The sequence below is a fragment of the Onychomys torridus genome, chromosome 10 (assembly GCF_903995425.1).
Source record: "Onychomys torridus chromosome 10, mOncTor1.1, whole genome shotgun sequence".
Classification (NCBI taxonomy): Eukaryota; Metazoa; Chordata; class Mammalia; order Rodentia; family Cricetidae; genus Onychomys; species Onychomys torridus.
Window position 1 is genome coordinate 40,467,447 of NC_050452.1, and position 23,321 is coordinate 40,490,767.

The 23,321-nt window shown below is 37.6% G+C and overlaps 1 protein-coding gene across 3 annotated transcripts; it reads left to right on the top strand.

Moving 5' to 3' along the window:
* The first annotated feature begins 1,186 nt into the window (after positions 1-1,186).
* On the top strand, positions 1,187-22,248 carry Gnpda2 (glucosamine-6-phosphate deaminase 2). 3 transcript variants are annotated; one of them, XM_036201242.1, is made up of 7 exons: positions 1,187-1,243; positions 3,930-4,091; positions 8,083-8,184; positions 9,616-9,798; positions 14,959-15,143; positions 16,862-17,036; positions 21,407-22,248. In XM_036201242.1, exons 2-7 carry the CDS (start codon positions 3,968-3,970, stop codon positions 21,466-21,468), a joined length of 831 nt encoding a protein of 276 aa, XP_036057135.1. In that variant the 5' UTR covers positions 1,187-1,243; positions 3,930-3,967; the 3' UTR covers positions 21,469-22,248. The 3 variants fall into 3 exon arrangements, with proteins under 3 accessions (XP_036057135.1, XP_036057134.1, XP_036057136.1); XM_036201241.1 differs by having other exon boundaries at positions 1,193-1,285; XM_036201243.1 differs by having other exon boundaries at positions 1,193-1,285; positions 14,965-15,143.
* Positions 22,249-23,321: the final 1,073 nt, after the last annotated feature.

A 23,321-nucleotide genomic window follows, 5' to 3' on the forward strand; every position in this document is an offset into this window, starting at 1 on the left:
TGTCACCCAATGCTAGTAGTGAGTATGTTGCTCCTACTGGAGCCTTCAATAGTTTTTAATGGAATATTCTGAGAACAAAAGTTTCTCCTTTTGTTTTGTTTTGTTTTGTTTCTGCTGCTTCCATAGTAATTTTTTCCTTTACAAAAGACTGTCGCAGCCATTCAAAGTTTAGGTTGACTTCCTCTACCCCTTAGAATCATTCAGCACAAGACACACAATAGTCTTAATAGTCTCCTGGGGTACCCTTGCTGAGAGCCTCATGCGTTTCCTTCCAATAGCTTTCAGGTTTCCTCTCTACAGACTTCACTTTGACGGGATCTTAGGATTCAAAGTAGTCACTGTGTTTTCAAAACTATGAACTAAGTTCTCAGTAAAGAGCACTGCACCTATTTTAAACCTTCTGAGCTGATTATAACTCAATCATTATAGGAAGTAGAAATGTAAACCCAGAGCCAAATTATCTTGGGGCATCTCAACCCTTTACATAACCACGTATTGCCTACCTTATGTCTGAACTAACATCCTCGGGAGTAGTAAGGAAAATGCTCTTAGAACAAACTGACAGAAGCTCAGAGGCTAGGACTGTCATCAGGAAGTGTTGGGCAGTTGGCATATATAGCAGAGATCTCCCATTTTGCTGTAACTGCTTATGTGATGTTTCCACCAACGTCTTTGGAACGCATATCGATTTATGATTTTTGCTTTTGTTCTGTTGCTAAAAAACAAAACAAACAAACAAAAAAAACTCCACACAATTGTTGCCCCGCTTGAACACAATATTTTGGCTAACTGGAATCTTGTTCCCTAGCCATAGCCATCCCTGCTTGGCTCCAGAATAAATTCTTTCTTAGTCCCTTTAAGTTGGGAGTTACTTAAAAATGCTCAAGAACAGTACATATTCAACAACTGGGGTTATTGTAGTAATCAAGAGGTTCACATTATCATGGGCGGGCTTTACAGGTCTACAAGGAATGTATCTACCGCAGTTCAACCTCTGAAAGACTTAATGAAAAAGAGTAGTAGCAGGTGGGTACCCCAAGAACTGAAGACTCCCCCGCAGGCCCCTACCCCCAGGTGGAAAGGTGGTTCTGGCCCAGGTGAGTGGCGCCTCCTCTTGCTGGTACCTACGTGGGCAGTGCGCTTGCGCAGCGTCCTCCTGGGTCCCTTCCTGTGTTTGTGTCTGCATCCGGGTTCTCAGCTCTCTTCACCCCCTCACCGGCTGGAGTCGCTGGCAGTTACTCCGGTGCGTGTTCGTTCGGGACCGCGGGAGGCTGTAGGTGTGCGGGTGAGTTGGGGGAACACAACGCAGCTCCGGTGCGGGGCTTGGGCGGGGCTCGTTGCCGCTGACTCCCCGGGGCGCCGTGCGGAGTTGGGCGCGGCTGGGGCGTCCCTGCTTGGCGTCTCTGCACCCGGGAGTGCTCTCGGCCTCAGTGGGGCCACCAGAGGCTTCCCGCATCTGCCAGCGCCGAGTCCTCACGCTGTCCTGGCAGCTCAGGGCAGGACAGCTCTGGTCCTGAAACGGTTTGCGGCACAGGGACAGGGACATCATACATGCCCGGGTCCAGGGAGGGTGCTGCAGGTGTGTGTGTGTGTGTGTGTGTGTGTGTGTGTGTGTGTGTGTGTAGATTCTTGTGGAAGTTCGGTGTTATAGAAGTGTGTGTGTGTGTGTGTGTGTGTGTGTGTGTGTAGATTCTTGTGGAAGTTCGGTGTTATAGAAGTGTGTGTGTGTGTGTGTGTGTGTGTGTGTGTGTGTGTTGTGGAAGTTCGGTGTTATAGAAGTGTGTGTGTGTGTGTGTGTGTGTGTGTGTGTATGTAGATTCTTGTGGAAGTTCCGTGTTGTAGAAGTGTGTGTGTGTGTGTGTGTGTGTGTGTGTGTTGTGGAAGTTCGGTGTTATAGAAGTGTGTGTGTGTGTGTGTGTGTGTGTGTGTGTGTGTATGTAGATTCTTGTGGAAGTTCCGTGTTGTAGAAGTTCCCACCGCATAGAAAGTTCAGGGACTTGGCTTCAGACGCTGTTCCGGGGGATGCTCTGCCCAGATGAATCAGCACCTCAGCACCTGCAGGAAGCCCTGAGAGCCGAATTGCCGTTTTTTAATGCCTTCTGCTCACAATGCCAGAGTCACAAAGCATCGACAGTTTCGGTTCACGATGATTGTAAAACCTGGGACCTTAAAAATCTGAATAAATGTAGAGAAGAATTGTTCTTGCGTGAGGGGAATTCACTTAGGAATTTTGAAGGCGAACTCTGCTCTCTTAAGAGAAAATCCACCAACAACTTGGTCTGAATGACTTGTTTGAAACTTTTCTCATTTAGCTCAAGTCTGAGAATTACCTGTGATACTTGGAGGCTCTTGGACTGCTTGTGAGATCTATTGGAGCTAAGGAGAGGGGTACAGAGTCTTTTAGCAAGTGCTATCAGTGATTCCAAACGGATCAGACATTTAGTACACGGATATTTGTGCCAGATACACTTAAAGTCTAGCGCCCTCCAGAATCCCCAACATGGCTTTGTAAGTTCTGCGGAATCCGAATTAGTCTCTACATCAAGAATTGAGAATAGTTGCAAATTGAGGAAGTATTAAGTTGATCGAATGCCCTTTAGCAACAGGGTCCTTAAGCATCAAATTTGTTTCTTTGGAGCCCAGCAGTGTTTAATCCAGAGCAAACGCTGGCACATATGATATACTAAGGGATAACCCAGGTACCAGGAAGATCTAATGCCTCTCCTTACAGTTCCTTTTTCTTTCTTCCGGCTGTTTGCTGCATAATCATATTAGAAGTAAATGGATATATTTTTGATAGCTATTTGGGATAGTTGTTTGGGATTTTTGGTGTAACTCTGAAGTTATTTTTGATGTTAGCTTATTGATATATCTAAATGGACACGGGGTTCACTTGTTAGGCTGAATTTTAAAAAGCTTTGTGATTTCTTTTTCTATAAATGCTGTTTATCTCTTATTGTCACAGGATTCTAGATTATAGTGCTAAGGCTTTTTGATGTTTTGGAATTCTAAGTCGTGTTCTTAAGAATATCATTTGGTTTCTATGTATTTGTCAAGAGACCGTCTGTTCCTGTTAGCTTAAACATTTGATTTAGTATTTGTGTGAAGTGTGTGGTTACCAAACAGAAATGCTGAAGCCCCCATGTCACTAAAGGGTTGGTGTTGGTGATTGACACATTTACATGTGAAACTAGAAATTTAAATCTGAGAGCTGTGGATTTCTGATATAGAATATAGAAGTTTTTAAATAATACTCCTTAAAAGTATTTTTTTTAAAGAGTAAGCAATTCATAACTAAAATTGTGTTTTTCTATGAAGAACTTTTCTCCCCCAGGTCAGCTATTTCACTTAAATAAGGTCTTATTAAAACCCTAAAATATTAAACCGTGTGTGTGTGTGTGTGTGTGTGTGTGTGTGTGTATGTGTAAGTGTAACTAATGATAATGCACATTGTCTCTGGTGGGATTTAAATACTGCTTAACAAAAAGGAAATTTGATCATTATGGTATTTATAGGGATAATTCTGAATTTTGATAAGTAATTCAAAATTATAGTAGTTAATGATTTAAGGACTTTTTAAGGATGGTTGCTTTGGTAATAGTGTATATGATACTTGTGTATAGTGTAGTCTTGTATTTTCATTTGAATTCTGCTGTGTCACTTACCTGCATAACCACAGGCAAATTGTGTAAGCCCATTTCCTCCTGTGAAACTAAGCATTGTGTTACTTTACAAGATTGGTATAAGGATTAATATTTGCCTCTAAGTGACCGAACCTACTACCAAAAGCTCGAGTCCTGTCTGACAAAAAATATATTGTCTTTTTATATGTCCATGTCCTCCTTAAGTACTGTTCTTTTAAAAATCAATATATTCCATTCTGGGTGTCTGAAAAATGTCTAAAGTACTCTATCATGGGATTTTCACAGTGTGAACTTCTTGTGCCGAGAGCTGTGCATCACCAAGAATGAGGCTTGTAATTCTTGATGACTATGACTTGGCCAGTGAATGGGCAGCAAAGTACATCTGCAATTGTATCGTTAAGTTCAAACCTGGACAAGACAGGTATTTTTCACTGGGCTTACCAACAGGTATAAATCATGCTTTCTATTTTATATACTCATATTATATAAGATTGTTTAAGTAATAGGGCTTTTCTTAGTACAATATTTTTTTTATTATTTTCTATATCGTTGAACATATTAGTATATATAGCCAGAACTACATGCAGGCTGTTGCAGTATCTACATATTGATTCTATTTGTGTGAAAACTCTATATTATCCACTACTCCAAAAATTGAAATGTTAAAAGGCATCTTAACTGAAATGATGATCATACTATTTCTGACCCTTTTCTAGCCCTCTTGAGTCTCTAGCGTCCCGCTTTCGTTATCCCTACCATTTCTTATAGCTCAGCTCTTCATTGCTAACGGTGAAAGTGCATACTACCTCTTCTTGATTCCGTATTACCTTCCTTATGGTTTCTTGTTAGACTTTCACTTTTTATTCTTCTGTTACAGAAGTATTTCAGGGACAAAATATGAAAATTCTTGTTGGTTTATCCCAGAAATCAACCCAAATGCCAATTACATGCTCTCTTGGCTTTGGTTTTTCCATGACGGGTTGCCTTTAAAAAGTATCAGGTAATATCACTTGCTCTATAAAACCACATGGTAGATACTATGGAAGAGGCAATGCCAAGTACAATAGCAGAATTTCCTTAAGAAACAATGATGTTAGGCCGGGTGGTGGTGGCGGTGGCGCACACCTTTGATCCCAGCACTCGGGAGGCAGAGCCAGGAGGATCTCTGTGAGTTCAAGGCCAGCCTGGTCTACAAAGTGAGATTCAGGACAGGCACCAAAACTGCACTGAGAAAGCCTGTCTTGAAAAAAACAAAAAACAAAAACAAAAACAATAACCAAACAGATCAGGTAGTACACTTGCTCTTTTGGCCCTCTACATTGGTAACTTTGGATTTTTTTGCAAAGTGAATGAGGCCTAGACATTCCACATACCTTGAGCTCTGGATTGCTTACATGCACAAAAGATAAAATAATAATAATTATAATAGCTTAAATACTGTTTTTGAAGCTCAGCTAAAACAGTGCATGTGCAGATCTTTTGAATGCAGTAAATGCTGTATGGCTTTAAGCTCTTGTGAGTGTTTTATTTAAATAGACTATTTTCTCCTGATCCTCCCTCCATACATGCCTTCTAAGTATATAAAATCTCTAGTCATAATTCATTTTAATTAGTTGATTTCTATGAATTACATTTTTCTAGGTGATTGATTTGCTATTTTGCTTTCTCTCTTTTTGTCTAGGACAGAATGTCTTGGTGAGAATTACAGTGGGATATTTTTGTGAACTAGGCATGTAGATCCGCACATTCATTCACATCATCACCCTCATGTACACTTTGGCCATTCAACAAATCCATGTATCTGTTTGCATACTATGAATGGCTATACTCAGGCTACCTATATTAATCACTTTGTCTTAATTATGATACAAGTAATAATCTGAGTTGGGGACAGAAAGGCTTCCAAGTGCTTCATGTTAGCAGTAGGTTGCTAGGCATGTTTCTTATGTATTTAAATTTACACCTAGTGCACATGCCAAGGGAGATCTGAAAAACATTTGCTGACATTTTATGTTTTCTCTTTGTTGAGCATTGATGGTGTTTGTGTTTTTGACTTCCACCCCACTTCTGAAATTGGAACATGCATGCTTGTCTGAGGTTAAATACAACATCCTGTATATCAGTGATTCTCCCACCAAGCACAATTTCTGGGGCATATGTATTTTTTAAGTGAATTTTTTTTAAAGGTCTGTATATTGTGGGTCTGACTTGCCTGGGAATGTTATTTTCACCATTTAATTGGGTTGGAAGTAGACGGCTTGTGGTTCAAAGAATAAGCCTAAACTTTCTGGCTTACTTTCTTTTCACGCATATCACTGCCCTCTTACATCTGTGTGTTTTAGAGAAAGCATACCTGGTTTTAAATCCCTGGCTTCATTGCCATTTGGTTATTGGCAAATTCATTCATCTTTTCTATCCAGTTCTTACATTCCAATAAGAAAGATCCTGCCAGTTTTCCAGGATTTGAGATTTACATGAGGTAATGTGTGGAAACACCTGCATAGCATGCAGCCATGGGCTGGGCACATAGATACTCTCCTTGGACCTTTCTTGCCATCCCTTGTCTGTCTAAAATTACAGATTGCTGTGTGGTTGTCAGGATTTCAGCCCTTCATGACTCATTTGGAATGATCTCTTAGATCATTTTTTTAGCAAGCAAGATTGTAGCCTTTTATTCTTCAATACCATACCTTAGAATTCCCTCCAGTTTTTCTTTACCTCACGGTTTTGTACTTGGTATCTGTATTGTATGATCTTCTCAAACAGAAGAAGCCCTAACAAGCTTTGACTCGCCAAAGACACCTGTCATGCGTTACTTAGTGAGTTAAGTGGCCATCGCAAAGCAAAGCATGAGAGCTCTGTAGCAGACTTGCTCTTCTCATCTCTCTTACTTCTGTTCTTAACTACGTCGACTGACAGTCAGAAGGTAAATGTGATCTTTATCACCGACATTGTGGAGTGCCTCGCCCTAGCTCCAGTGACTCCCAGCTTCCTAACAGTAGAAGATTCATGTGCTCCTAGAAAAAAGAGAGGCATCCGTGTTCATCTTTCAGATAGTTTTCATGTTCGTGGGCTTTAGATCTTTGAGTGTGGACTGTGAGATTTAATCATATGGCTTGGCTTTTGTATCGTTACTTATAAGGTAAAATATGCTTAGCCTTCAAGTCCAGTATTCATCTGTTCTCTGTACCTATGTGATATTTATTAGGTTCGTCCACATGATTTACAGCCACTTGTTATCTGTCTTCTCAAGCAAGGGGCAGGCACTGTTACTTAAACCCACCCCCTTACCTGTGTCAGCCAGAGATTTTTTTTTTTTAATCCAGTAGATGTCTAAATTCTGCTTAAGTCTAACCACTACTCCAGAAATGCTGATTCCTGTGGTGTTTTTTCTTTTGTTTTGTGATAATGCATGGCCTAGAAATCCATTCCACCCAGGACTGGAAGAGGTCAGGTCACATGTTAATAAGGGTGCCTTTTTCCTTGGGATTTATAATGAAAAATAAAAAGCATATTTAATTAACAAAAGGGGGAGGTCCTCCATAAGCTGATAAACTTATCTTTATTGTGTCATGTCCTGAAGCACAAACCAAGGGGCCTGCTTAATTAATCAAATAATTTTATAGTACATGTCAAATAAAACAATCACATTATAATATGGCGTGTTCGCTCTGAGGCTATCCAGGAAGGCCTCTCCGTTTTAAAGGTATGATGCTTTTCTTTCTCAGCTCAGCCTTTTCAGGGATGCATGCTAAAGCCAAACGAGAAACAGAAACAGAAGCACAAGTTGCTCCAGCCTGTCTCTGTGTCACTCATGCTACAACTACTTTTTGTTTGTTTTTTTTTCCCAGCAAGTATAGTGTTCACTTTTCTTTTAGCCAGTGCTCATTCTAAAAGGTTTTAGTCTTATAATTTGCAATAGCAATTCCAATACTGAGAACACTTCAGAATAGCTTTCCAACTTCTGTAGCTGAAGTTTTCCTGTGTCCTGGCCTGCCAGCAGTCGGGACAAATCTCTCCCACTCTCATCCCCCAAGTAAACACACAGAGTCTTATATTACTTATAAACTGTATGGCCACAGCAGGCTGCTTGCCCTCTGTTCTTACATCTTCAAATAACCCATTTCTATACATCTATACCTTGCCACGTGGCTTGTGGCTTACTGGTATCTTACATCGTGCCTCTCCTCATGGCAGCTGGCAGTGTCTCCTCAAACTTCCATTTCTGTTTATGGGTTTCCAGCTTTACTAACCAAATCATGGCTTAATGAAATTTCAATGCATCATGGAAAGAAACAAGCTATCATGAGCTTTTAATCTGTATTTAGGTTGTTTGCCTATTTTGAAATGTAGACTGTTACTCATAAGAATTTAAGGATAAGTATTTTTTAAATAGATTTCAAGTTATTTCAGAAAATGAACCCTTTCTCTCTTTTAGGGAGCACACCTTTAGGATGTTACAAAAAACTAATAGAGTACCACAAGAGTGGGAACCTTTCATTTAAATATGTGAAGACTTTTAACATGGATGAATATGTAGGTAAGATACATATGAATCTGCTGTTTGAATAGATTATGTATTACATTTTGAATATCATGAAACTTTAGAATATGTCACATCTACACTCCTTGTGTACTGCTTTGTTGGTGAAATTGGTTATAGCGTAGTATAATGGAAGGAATCGAAGACTGGGAATCTATATGAATATGCATTCATTCTGCAGTTTACCTATGATGATACTTTGCACATCACTCCACTCACAAGCCCTTCATATCCATTCTCCCCCCTCCTCTTCTCTTTTCCCTGCCCATCTCTTCTCCTTCTGCTGCTGCTTCCTCCCCTAAGGTATAATTAAAATTATAGAAAATTAAGTGAAACATATGTAAAGGTAATTGATTTAGCTATTTTATTTATTTATTTATTTAAAAAATTGTTTGTGTTAGCACCCACAAAACCTGTGTAATTTGTTACCTTGCTTAACTGAAAGGGTCTGTGACGGTGCTCAGAAACCCTTCGTTAAAGCATAAATATAAAAGTACATTTCTCAGTGTCTGTAAGCGATAGCCAAATAACTATTATGGCTCAATGTTCTCTGCAGACATGTAGGATGAATGCAAGGGAAACGTGGCCACTAGTTAATTCTTTAAAAATATATAATTATGGGTGTAACTTGCACCCTTGAAGTGTCACCAGCCTGGAAGCCTCAACATGACCTTAACCAAGATGTCATGAATATACATGCTAATATGGAAAGTGGATTCTCAAGAGGCCTTAACCCTAGACAAAGAACTACAGGCAAGTAAGGGATGCTCAGAGTGGGAGAAATAGTCTTTCCCAGGCAAGGTATCTTCTAATACCAATTAAATATTTAATACCAATAGTCAGCTCTGAAAACATATGCATACAAGCAATGTTATATTTGCACTAAGCAGGTTGTCATTATATATTTAGGAATATATAAATGCGTGCGTACACACACACACACACACACACACACACACACACATAACAACAGTTAAAGAAAAAGAGGCCTTGAATTTAAAAGAGTGAGGCAGTGTATATGGAAAATTTTAGAGGAAGGAAAGGGAAAAGGGAAATTATGTAATTGTAATCACACACACACACACACACAAAAACCTATTAAAACTAAATCAGTAACATTGGGTAACATTTTTTGTGCATGTTTCAGACGTGTGTAGTGTGTAAGTGCATGAGCTAGGCTTCCCAAGTTTGCATTGCAAACCTTGTATGAGCTGATAATTTGGGGGAACATCCTGTGTTTCATGTCCTCTGAAGTGAGAATGGCAATAGTGTTTTCATGTATGTTTACAAATTGTGTTCGTGTAGATATTTAAAGTGACACAGGGAAACATCAAGCATATGTTTTATGCCAAACATTTAAAGTTGATGTAGTATAGAAAAGCTTTTTCTGGGAAATAGTTACATTTTTATTGTTAACTTCATATTTAGGACTGCCACGAAATCATCCTGAAAGCTACCATTCTTATATGTGGAATAACTTTTTTAAGCATGTTGATATAGATCCTAATAATGCTCACATCCTTGATGGGAATGCTGAAGATTTGCAGGCAGAATGTGATGCATTTGAGGAGAAAATCAAAGAAGCTGGAGGAATAGATCTTTTTGTTGGAGGTACGAAAAAAGACATTGTTATCAATCATTTGTCTGCTAAATTTTGAAATGGTGTTTTAAAAAGTTGCATAATGTAAAAAATACCTGTTATTAACTCAATATCTGATAATAGAAATAGAATAATTCCAATCTTACTTCATTTTCATTAAAAACATACAGATAAAGTAAGTACAGGTTAAGTAAAAATAAACTTAAAATTGCAACAGTTAATACATTTGTTTAAACTATGACTTGAGAAATAGGTTCTCACCCCTATTAAACTCTTTTGATTACCTCTAAAGTCAATAGTTCACCACATCCTGGAAATGCGCTGTCCTGAATTAAAGCCTATGTTTGATTATTTCTCTCTAGCTCCAGGACAGGCTGCTTAATAGATCAGGGTTGAGTATATGAGAAATGGGTAGATTTTTTTTTTTTAATCAGCTAACTCCAGTTATGGTAAGATCAGTTAAGAGTTGTAAGACTGTATTAACAGTCTTTGGATGAGTTAAATTCTCCAAATGCCTGCCTTAAGATATTCCAAAAGGAATGAATGTTTGGTGAGCCAAATTCTACTTATAAATTAAAATATGTATTTATGTGTGTGTATGTGTGCATAAATGTACCAAAACTAGGTGTTTGTTCCTTCATAATAGCTATGGCTCTCTATTACCCAGAATAAAACAGCTTGAGAAAGCTGTTGCATCAGAAAAATATAAATCAACTACACTAAAGCCAAAACCATTTTTATGCCAGTCTTTAGTATTCAACTAAAATACTAGTGCTCCAAACTGCCTTTATTTATGTTATACCCAATTAATGAGAAAGTTGCACCAGGGTTATATTGAGGTGGATTCATGGTTGAAGTGGTTGAGTACAATTGCAGTGGTTGGTTGGTGGTGGCATTTACAGCAAAACCTACTTGTGTCTCCAGTCTCTGTATGCCTGGTAAGTTTAATGAAGTTCATTGTAACTAGACCATGTGCAAGACAGGACTGATTCTAACTTGCTCAACAGTTATGAAAATTCAATGTACTATAACATGTTTAAAAGGCCTTGGAGTGGAGCTTGGCACACAGTTGACTCGGCCACTTGCGTGTTGTCTTCCATGAGCTGTAGAGGCTAAGGTATTGTTGTCCCTGAGATCATTGAATTCTCTGAGGTTTCTACTGAATTATTTTATGAATTACCGAGCGAGACTGAACTCTTCTCTGTAGAAATATCTATATATAGATAGAATTGCTATTTATCTGATCAACGATAAATGTCTACTGTTTTGTGTTTTAAATAGAATGTCATCCATTTTAAGTAAGTCTTGCTAATCTTCACTTTAGTAATCCTATAGAGCACTTTCACATTCTAGCTTTGTGCATGTGGTTCAATTTTGAGATAATGACCATATTGTCAGTATTAAGGCTGAGATGCTAGATGTTTGGGAATGTTCAAACTGTTTTTTTGTGATTTCTATATCAAAATAAAATTCCTGGACCATTCCTAAATGGGTTATCTTAGTTTTTTTTTTTTTTTTTTTTTTTTTCAAGAAACATTTTCACTAATTTACTGTTATGTTAGAAATAGATACTAGATGTCAGAGATTAAAAATTAAAATGGTTGTTTAAAATGTTTTCATTTATAGACATTTCTTTTTCCCTGTTAATCTGTTGACTTTACAGAAAGACCATATGACAAATCCCTCCTAGATTTAGTTCAAGGAAAAAGAACTTACTGGACAGGGGATGAGGACTCTACTGCCCTCTTGTCTACCTTTGAGAAAGCATTCTAAGTTTCATAGGTTTTTTTTGTTTGTTTGTTTTTTTGTTTTGTTTTTGTTGTTGTTGGTTTTTGGTTTTTCGAGATAGGGTTTCCCTGTGTAGCTTCGCGCCTTTCCTGGAACTCACTTGGTATCCCAGGCTGGCCTCGAACTCACAGAGATCCACTTGGCTCTGCCTCCCGAGTGCTGGGATTAAAGGCATGCACCACCACTACCGCCCAGCTGTAGTTTTTTTTTTTTTTTTTTTTTTTTTTTTAAGGTTGCAACTCTCTCATCCAATATTTCTAGTAGAAACTCATTTCCCATTGCTATACGTCATTTCTCATTTTGTTTTCACTTACGGTTTTGGTCTGTTTCCTCCAAGTACTAACCAGCTCCTCTCCCTTCTAAGTAAATGGAATATTAGTTCTAGTTATGCTTTGTCATTTTGTTTTGAACCATTTTTATCTTAAGCTTCCTATTGTCATTTCTTTACTACCTCCCAAAACAGAAAATATTTTTAAGAAAATTCTTTACTTCTCTCATTAACATCTTCACTGGAGTCTGATGATGGAGGGCCTGACAGTTTATATGTACCATCTAGAGAATGATTTCTGTGCACGGAGAGAGGAATTAGCATATGCTTTCTTCCCTATTTGGAGTAGCTGTTGTTGAACACCTACTTGCTCGTGAGAGAATCTCATTGGATTCTTTGTGTTTATTGATCTAGGTAATTACCTTTGGAATTTTTAAGATGAGGCTGGTATCTGGGTCTTACCACTTACCCTTCTTTTGTTCCAGGGTTTGGTTAATAAAAACACTAAGAACTGCCAAATGGGATCAAAATGTCAGCTTTATTAAAGGTAAAGTTGGAATAGAGATTGTAGGTTGGGCTTGAAGTCAGTGTTGTTTTCCCTCTACTGTGAACTGGACTAGGACCAGAAGAGCCTAAGAGTCTGGCTTGGCTGCTATTTGCCCTGGGGGCTTAGGTGGGCTCCTTTCCCTTGGTAGAGAAGAGAAAGGAGGAAGTAATTCCTTTGAGAGCTTGCTTGCTTCTCTGATGGCAGAAATGGTGAGAAAGGTAAGGTGTACCCTGAGTTTCCAAGGAAGACTCAGCAGTAAGGTACACAACAGTGGGATTTTGTACATAAAACCAAACTGTAATAACGTCCTAAGATTTTGATATTTAATATTTAAAATTTTGAAAAGACAGTGGGGAAAAGGGCCACATTTTTTTAATCACTGAAGTCTGGTCTAGTAATGGGATAACTGGTGCAAGAGGACTAGTAGTGTGTTAACTGGAGTGACGCTGCTGTAACTTGCAAAGCCTAGGGAAGGGATCAAATACTGGTTGGAAAGAGCCCGAGAGCAGCTCTCGAAGCAAGAGCTCATTAACTGGCAGCTGTCAATTGGTCCCTTGTGTCTGTTTCCTTTGTTTCTATTCACCAGGCAAAGAGCAGCTCTAGAAAGTTGAGTTCCATTGCTTCAGCTTGGAGTCCTTTTCTGCAGGCCACCTTCATTCAGTATGACAGGGACACGGGAACTGCCTTTGACACCCACCCCCTACTGCGTTACCCCTCAACCTGTAGTGAGGTGTGGAGCAGAGGAGTAGCCATGAGAAACTGTTGAGTCAACCAAAGAAAAGTATCGTGAATTAATTCAGTCAGCTGTGGTTTACTGAATGCTTCATGTGTGTAGTGCTTGGTCCTGAGTGGTAGACAGAGGCACACAAAAGCCTTACTCAAAGGAAGCTTACAAACTACCCACAGAACTGTAGGAACACAGGAAGGGTCTACATCAAAACCCCACCAGTGAGTTCTTGAGATGATGCTGATATCCTAATTTAGATTAAAAGCCAAAAGCGTTAGCTGAAGTTAAAACCACCACAGGACCCCAGGCTCTGTGCTAGCTGTGCTGGGAAGCAGATGTGGTGCTTCTTCTCTCAGTGCCCTTGACCAGAATCTCAAGTCAGCTGCATGCTTCTCGGTGGCCCAGGCCACCACTGAGAACATTAACACCAGTCTGTGGAGACTTCTGGTTTGTTTTCTGAAGCTTTTATGTTCCCCTTTATCCTTTCTTCTGTGCTGATATAAAGTGTATATACAATAGTGTGTTTATATCCCCAAGAGTAAAACAGTAATTTGGAAAACAGCAAGAAAGGTTTACGTGTGGTTAAAACATACTAGAAACAGGTCTATATTTAGGAGTGGCGACAATCCTTGAATATTAACCATATGTAAGTCCTTATTTAAAATGTACTTCCACCCATTAGTCATGGCCAATTGTTGTGCTTTAGAACATTTTTCTTAATACTGTATTCATTTTTCTTAATCCTTCGAAACTAGATTATAGCTTGCTATATTTTCATGGCTTGTGTAGCAAGTATATACACCTGTTGTCTCATTAAAGTAAATGTGGAGTATAAATGTAACAGATATTTTAATTACTTGTTTTTATTGAAGTTGCTATAAGTCTGACAACTAATATAAATGTATTATCAATTTGATTTTTAAAGGTTTTAATTTTATGAAGGGATTTATCTCCAATTGCCTTCAAATAAGGAATACTACATTCTTTTCTATATTTTAGAAGCCATCTTAGAATATAGCAGATGTGTATAGGTCACTGTGGTTGTTACCTGTATGTCATGAAGTCAGTACAGCCTGTAATATCCAGCATTCCCTTCTTGTACAATTAAGGAAATGGAGTGTAACAGAAAAGGCCTTGTGAGCTGCCAGTAAGGCTAAGTGTGGTTTCCTGAATTTTGTTTGTTTGTTTTTATTTTAGGTGTGTGTGTGTGTGTTAGATTATAGTGAAAAATCAAAAAGCTTGAGAAACTGGTATCAAAGTATTACCTTCTATAATCCATCCATTATTTTCTGAGGAAACAGAACTAAAAGTGCACAGTGGTTATGGCCTCACCTAAACAGGAATTCAACCAGCAGAGTGAGAGGGTAAAGACCACTGAGTCGGTAGTCAGAAGGCTAGGACAGGAGTGGATCCTGGTGTTTCCTAAATTGTGGTCCTGAAGGCCCATTTGTTTTTCTTGCACATCAGCTTATGTGTTAGCAACAAGTTGGCACTGAGGGAAGTAGCCATGTTATTCTTACTGGGTCACAAAATTACCTACAATTATTATCTGTTGTGAAGAAGCTTTATAAGCCTATGGTGTTAGATAAATGTGATGCTTCCCTGCTATTGCTAAAACTATGTCATCTCATGCTGTGTATGCAGCACATAGAAATAGTAAATGAAATATGGAAACAGATAATTCAATTCAGTATTAGGAATTCAGCTCTAAACAAAGGTAAGTGGGTTTATGGTTATTTCTTTGCCTTCATAACTAGTTGACATTTGAGAAAATGTTTACTATATGTTGGAAACCTTGCTTATTTCATGTTTATATGAGTGAGCCTATCTGTTTTTGAAAGGAATAGGTCCAGATGGTCATATTGCTTTCAATGAGCCAGGATCCAGTTTAGTATCAAGAACAAGATTAAAGACTCTAGCTATGGACACCATTTTGGCAAATGCAAAATATTTTGATGGAGACTTATCAAAAGTGCCGACCATGGCTTTAACTGTTGGTGTGGGGACAGTTATGGATGCTAGGGAGGTAAGAAATGTTCTCTGATTGTTTTTCTTTGATGTTGAATAATTATGGCATTAAATACTTTAGATTCATCTGATTTTCAGTGAAAATGCTTAGTTTCCAGTATCTAACGCTTGTCATTCTCATTGACTTGCTAAGAATCAACTTAAGTCTGCAGTTGTAAGCCAGGAGCCACCCATTTGATTAGTTTTGTGAAGGGCAGGTGGGACAGTAGTACAGAGCAAATATCCTACATAGTGTTGGAGCACACGGGATTGATTAATATAAAGTGCTTCATGGTTATACTTAGGAGGACTGGCTGTATCGGTTTCCCACAGTTCAATCCCTGAAGCCCACATACTAAAAGGACAGAGCTGATTGATGGCTGTGTGCACACACACAAATAAGTAAAAGGCCATTTAATATTTTTTAAAGAAGCATTGTAGAGATTCAGCTGCCTTCTAAGGACTTCCTGTGAGATTGTTGGTAGGCTAATGACCTAAGGGACTTTTATTACTGCACCAGCACTCCAAATATTAGAGAAGACCTGAAACAGCCAGTAATGTGTATCTTTGTGCATGTGGTACACACACATTTCATGTGGAAGACAATACTCTGACAAACAATGTCCAGTAAGGAAAATTAATTTACAAATTCATTGATTTTTTTTTTTTTTTTTTTTGCTTACCTTACATCAAACTAGTTAATTTTTGTTTTAAAAGACAGATGGTTTTTAATTAAGGTGATATATTAAACATTAGTTAAGATTCAATTTCAAAATGAAAATCAATTTAAATTAGGATTTTAAAAAGAAATATAATACCTTGATCCATTCTCTTTCATTTTCTATACTTTAGAATACCTAGTCATAAAATATACATACATAAGTTCTTTATTTTAAATAGTTTAGAACTGCAGTCATTTTAATGTTTTAATAATTGTAATGAGAAAAAAATAATCCAAACTGAGAAAGATAAATAATTCATGTTTTCATATGATCAAGATTTAAGGAAGGAAGAATATTTGGCAAGGGGAAGGGGATCAGTTATGCCAGAGTGGACAAGGAAGGAAAGTTAAGATTGGAAGTGATTTAAGTATGTGCATTTATGAAAATGTCATAATGAAACCCATTATGCTTTATGGTTAGTACTAACTAAAAAGAGAACAATAAACTATAACACTATGTTTACGTAGGTACGTAACATACTGGAAGGGTAGCTGAAAGGTTGTAAGATCCTTTCTGACACACACTGGCATGTTTCTTGAATTATTTCACAAACAGTGAGGAATGTAAAAAACAGGAACTTGCAATTTCTGTAATTTCTAAGAGTATCTCACTCATGTGCTTCAAAATCGATGCTTTGTTTCAGGAGATTCCCAAATTCTTAAAATTCAGTAGTTTGTTTGGAACAACTTTAGAAATCATTATACCCATTAGGTGAAAGTCCAGGCTTCTCTATCTATCTTTTAAATAGCTGTTGTGGAGAGACTTTTCTTTAACATAGGACATGTTTTTTAATTGGACTAGAGAGATTTCAGGTGTTAGCCCAGATTACAAAAATTCATTGAAAACACATACTTTATTATTATTATTTTTTTTTAACCCAGGAACCCCTTGTCTTTACTTTCCCAGGCATATCTTTTACACATCAGTACTAAAGTGTTAACTCTGGTCTTGACTTATGTTACCATAGAGCTTCCTACTCATTTTTAATTGGCAAGTGACACTCTTTCTTCTGCAGGTGATGATCCTCATAACAGGTGCACACAAGGCATTTGCCCTGTACAAAGCCATCGAGGAAGGAATCAATCACATGTGGACTGTTTCAGCTTTTCAACAGCATCCCCGAACGATTTTTGTATGTGATGAAGATGCTACTTTAGAATTAAGAGTGAAAACTGTGAAATACTTTAAAGGTAAGCATTGAATTAGTATGCGATTGAGATGCTTGTAGTGGACAGCAAAATTTAATGACTGTGGATGTTAATCTTATAGTTTGGCCTATTGAAAACTCACATTGTGCTACACACCAACAAGGTTTTTCAAGGAATAAAACTTCTTAGATAATAGTTTTCAGAGCTTTCAGGACATTTTTTTCTTTGAAGTCCAAAATTCAATGAAGTATTTTAGTTTCATATTGAATAGACATTGAATATAAGTAACTTAGTAGTGTCCTGAGTTTTTTCATTTGTTTGGTAACATTTGGGTGTTCTGCCTCATCCTTCTAACTATAACCTAACCCGTGGTTAAGATGCATCATCCTTTGTCCCACCTAAGCTTCCTGATGTCAGGCAAATCCACTCCAGTATGTTACAGTTGGTATTATAATGGGCACACTTTCAAAGAGTATGAAATAAATGGCAAGCAGCAGTTTGACTGAGTAGACTTCTGCATGTTGGTTTTCCTTTTCCTCTTCCCTGTAGTCTGGTTATTTTCAAACTTTATTTGTACTGGGCTTTGTATAGAAAATACTCGTGACATAATGGACACTTTAGGAGGCTTCAAAGAGCATTTAGACCACACTAAGCTAGTGTTTCCTGATTGTGGGAGAATGCAAGCTCAAGTGCATAAAGCATAGAGGTCTTGTTTAGAGTAGTTGTGTTGGGTATTGAATATTAATTTAAGTCAGTGGCTCATAAAATGTATAGTATACATGACAATTCTGGAACATGAATGAATATACATTTTTATTGTAATTTTGATTAACAAGTGTTGGAAAATGTAATGACAAACTGAACCTATATTTCATAAATATTGCTGAAAGGTTAACAAAGTTGCTATATTTTACTCACTCTACGACTTGACTGAAATTGGGATGAGATGTGTCGTAAAATGGGTGGCATTGCTTATCTGGTATCTTTTTGTTCTTGGTGGCACTTAATATATGCTTTCAGCATATAGCAGTTCTATTAGGAACTATATACACTTAAACACTGTAATTCAACTAGAGGAAATCAGTAAGTTAGAGTTCATGTAAATGTTTGTGCATATACCTTAGATGTAGTATACAGATAACTTAAGTTGAGTAAGCCCTGAAAATAATCTTATTTAAAGCAAAGTTTGACCATACTGTGTATGTGGTTTTATGTTATTTGCACTTATGTTCTCTATTGCTCTTCATTTACTGAATATTTATGGAGAACATTTTAATGAAAATATATAGCTAAGTACATGCTTCACAATTAAACAGTTCTTCTAAATTAATCTCAAAAATGGTAGCTTCAAAATAATTTGACAAATAAAAGCAGAATGCTTTTGGTGATGAGTTCTGAAGCATAACTATTGAGTTTACCTATGTATTTCCATGTAGTCCACTTTACATCAAAAGTGTTCGAGTCCTTTAAGTTAATACAAGCAGGCACCCAGAAGATTTAACACCACTTTAAAAATATCTAACATATTTATTGTCCAGTACCATTTGTTTAATGAGCGCCCAAACTTGTGTTGCCAGACAGTATTCTAAGTGTATCTCCCTGACTGAACTACTTGATTCTCACAACAGTGCTATGCAGTAAGTTCTCTTTACCTTGTATTTAAGAAGACAGATCACTTACCAGTCATAGAGATCCTATGGGCAGAGAGGATAAAGAAGTAAAGCTCCTCTGGAATTTGGGCTTTATCCACCTGTGTGGCATCTATAACAAAGGCATACCTGTTTACTATACTATGATCATTGTCTCTAATTAAAATATGTTAAATAACTTAAGCTGGAAAGGAAGTAACTGTTAGATATATCCAACCTCTTAGCTCTTGTAAAACATTTTGAAGAGCACACCATTCATGTGAGGATTGCTCTCTGGCCTGAAGAGGGTGCTGTATTTCCTACCTTGGATTTATAAAGATTCAGAAAAGATTTCAGGATACCAGCAGTTGTCCAAAAAATGACATGGATAAAAGCCTGAGTGTCTATCACTGTTTCTTGCAGGAAAGCATAGTAGAGAGTACATTGCATGACTGTATGCATATTTCAAATATAGTCTCACATAGTAGGCATCTGATCATTTCATTGTCACACAAAACACTCATGAGTAATCTGTAATTATATTTTAAATTCCATTTATATTAGTACTCGTTCTTTTGATCACAAGAATCATTTTAAAAGTTCTACTTCTGGAGATCTAGGTTGACGAGGTGTATAACAGTGATAATTGTTAGTAAATGGAAACTTACTTTACTTCTCTAAAGATAACATTGGATACTTGAGAATTCATTTCCATTCATCCTAGCTGTTTTTTCCTTTAAAATGGAACTTTGCTCTGTATTAGTGTGCATTCAGAATGCTGCTGTTATTTAAACAAGGTTTGTTTCATTGCTTGCCCACAGTGACTTCAGAGGTAGAGTTCAGGTAGATTCCCAAATTATAAGATACTTAGTTAAAAACTGGGATTTAGAACCTGTATCATTGTAGCATCTTTATAAGAACTGTCAGGAAACCAGTGCATTTTTATCAGAAGAGATACTTTCTTATTTCTCTTTATGACTAACATACCAATTATTTACACTCTTTTTAAAGTAGTTTCTACCTGGTAAACACTTTCTAAGATATTTTGTTTAGAAGCAAGGTATCTTATGTGTAAAAGCTATATGCACTGTATAATTTTAAACTACTTTACTGCTTAATATTTCACATGTATTTTAAAGCTTTAATGTTGTTAGCAAGTGATAGCACTGTATCAAGTAGAATGCTAAAAGTTCTCAACCTGTGGGTCAGACTATCTCCAAAAATATTTACAGTTCATAACACTAGCAAAATTACAGTAATGCAGTAACAATGAAAATAATTTTATGGTTGGTCACCACAGCTTGAACTGTATCAAAGGGCCACAACATTAGGAAAGTTGAGAACCACTGTTCTAGGTGGTCATCTACAAAACAGTGCATGTAAATCACGTAGCTGAAAGTACCTTTACTTTGATGTCCCCTCTACTATTGGGCCTTGTGATGGCGGAGGTGCTGAGTATCTTAAATGAGCTGTGAGAGGTGAGAGAACTCAGCCTTCTCCTTTTTAGTGGCTCCAGAGAATGGAATGCTCATCCCTTCCTTTATTTGAAGATGCCTCTACTGGCTTTTCTCATACTGGACCATTTCCCAGTACTGTTTGCTAGTCCCCTGAAAGTGGTCTTCCTCACTGTGTGGATTTGAGTGCTCTTTGAGGCCTCTCAAACAAGGAACGTGAACTTCCAACACCTTTCTCTCAAATACAATACCTAATTTCTGAGGAAACTAAATACCTTCCTTACAGTTTTTTGTAAGTTTGAATGACCTAGAAAATTTAACTTCTTTGCCTTCCAAACTATAAAAACTGTTTATTTAGTTCACTGATTCTGTCAAAGACAATCTTGTAAGAGACGTAACTAGAAGAACTTTAATATGGTTCACTAACACACATACCCATTAGAAAATAAAATTTTGAATGTGCTTATATTTAAGTTTCTATTTCCACTCTAAAGAATGCATACTAATTATGAAATGATGACTAAAGTCTACTTAAATTTACAATCCTTAGGTTTCCATCTCAAATCACTTAAAACAGGCGTCTGTATTGTTGTGTTAAACCTCAGTAGGTTATGGGCAAGCTTGTAATCAACCAGTTTTGTCAATACATTTCAAAGTCTATATAAAGGTTGGGACATGCCTTAGTTAGAAAATAGCTTCCCAATCATGAAGAACCTAGTACAGATCCCCCAGTGCCTACATTCAACAGGGAAGTATGATGGTGCATGCCTGCGGTCCTAGGGCTGCAAGTCAGACACAGGATCTCTGGAACTTGCTGAGTGGCCACTTCCTTCCAGGTAATGATCTCTGCAGTCAGTGAGAAACCATCTCCAAAAGGGAGAGGCAGTGATAAAGGGCAGGCACCCTACATTGACTTTTGGTACCCGTACACATATACAAACATGACACCCCCTCCCTCCCCCCAAAATAGCTGTATAGGTAGTGTTTTGGAAGACAGGGCTATCTTATGACAGTTCTGGGTCTCTAGATTGTCATCAACTAGAGCAATTGCCCTAAAATCAAAACATAAACTTCTAGATAATGAATTAGCCAATCATATTCAAGTTCACCAGCCTGCCATTCTAATGCTCAAGATAAGAATTGAAGCTGCATTGGAACTCCAAAATGTCTGTGCTGTTCTAGATCTACACTAATTTATAAATTGTATTTCTTAAACAGTTTCAGTAGACCTTGTAATTATGTAAGAATCAAATATTACATCATGTAAATCTGAAGTAAAAGTTCAAAATTAACAAAAATACAACTAGAATTGCTCTTTGTTTTCTTTAAGGGTTAATGCACGTGAACAACAAACTCGTGGATCCACTGTACAGCATGAGAGAAGAGAACTGACGGAGACCGCAGCACAATTCTGCTTGGAAAAGGAAACTTTTCTTCCTAGAATTTCAGCTTATGCAATATGATAACAATGGGGAAATATAAAGACAATGAAAAAGAAAAGAACAGTGTGTGTTAAACATTCCATGTTTAGAATGTGTTTTACACTAGGGCCTGGAACTAAGTCAACCCCCAACTGGTTGGCTGTTAAAAAAAGTATAGAAGCTATATAGCTACCTATACACAGCAAAGCAGCGGAATGTCTGCATTTGAAGAGATTCTATGCATCAGGTACTGTATGACAATCTCTTTGACTTCTTTACAAGAAGACGCTCCAACCTGTTCCACTATCATAGAAGCCTTCTCTTTTGGAATGTCTACTCTTTGTGTGTCACACATGCTTTTTGCCTGTAGTTGCCTTAGTCATCTTTCCTCAGTAGCATCTGGACATCAGTAGTCCTGCTATTCATTAATCAAGGAAATCTGAAGAGATGACACTGTCCCAAAGTAGTTTACATCCTTTCAGAAAGTGTAAGTGCATGCTTTTATGCACCTTCTTATGTAGTACTTTTTTACAGATATGCTTATTTTTATTTGAAGACCTACGTCAGTGCCCTTCATAAAGAAGTATATTGGCAACTATGAGCTTTATACCTAGCTATAAATTAAAGGAAATCCTTTTGAAGAACATTTTCTGATTATTGTTAAATTTTATAATTCATCCTTATATATGTCTAAAGGTATAAGTACTGTAAATCTTTAAATTGCAAAAACTTGTATAATTAAGCTGCAAATAAAAATATTGTTTTCTATCTTTAACTCAAAGTTTATAATAAAACAAGTATCTACTTTTGTTTCTAAAAGTGAAATAATATTCAGTGGGAGATTCAATCAGTTCATGGTACCCATGACATGGATTTGCTTCTGATTTGCCATCATGTAGTTAGGAAACTGAAGAGACAATACCTAAGGAGAAATAAAAAATGGAGGCTGGAGAGATGGCTCACCAATCGAGAGCACTTACTGTTCTTGCAGAGGACCAGAGTTCAGTTCCCAGCACCCACATGGTGGCGCACATACCCAAACTGTAGCTCAAGTTCCAAGGGATCCTCCAATGCCCATCTGTGGCCCCCTGAGAACACCAGGCACACAAGTGGTACAGACATACATACATACATGCAAAACATTAATACACTCACAAAATAATGGTGCTTTATTTCCCAGTGGTCTTAACAGCCTTGTTTATTGTGTATGAAAGTAATTTAAAGAAAAATATATATTTGGAAGATACCATGGGAAGATAAAGTTGTTACATACATTGTGTGAAGCCCCGTACAAAGGGGTTTTAATGAGCCCAGAGCACTTACATCTTCTGGAACCTCTTCCGATTCATAGCATTGTGATTTGTCTTCTGACCTTCAAACACATGTTTTAAATAGCCTTCTGAAAAGCACCACATAAAAATATTATGAGTTACACTGAAATTAAGCTGAATTCTGAATCCCTTGGGCTGTTTTGCCTCGTTTACATGAAAACTCGTAGCATCCACCGTACATTCTGACAGGAGCTCCACCAAGTTGGCCTTACTAGTGTTCTCCCTCTCTGTTTCCCCCTCCTGTCTGTCCTTCCATAATGCACATCTTAGTCACAGTGCACTGTTACCTTCTCACTGCCTGAACAAAATACCAGGTAGAAACATAATGTGCTCAAAGGGGTCCCTATGTCCTTAGCATTTTAATTAACCAATCAGTAGCATCCTGTACTTATGAGTGTGGCAATAACATGTTTACTTAATACTTCCCTGCTACCTCTGGCTGCACATCATCACAGTGAAATGTCAATGGCCTGTTTGATTATCATTTGGTACT

Coding starts and splice junctions, on each gene's coding strand:
- Gnpda2 (XM_036201242.1), top strand. CDS start 3,968: ATGAGGCTTGTAATTCTTGATGACTATGACTTGGCCAGTGAATGGGCA. Junction 4,092..8,082: donor TTCACTGGGCTTACCAACAG/GTATAAATCATG, acceptor TCTCTCTTTTAG/GGAGCACACCTTTAGGATGT. Junction 15,144..16,861: donor CAGTTATGGATGCTAGGGAG/GTAAGAAATGTT, acceptor TTTCTTCTGCAG/GTGATGATCCTCATAACAGG.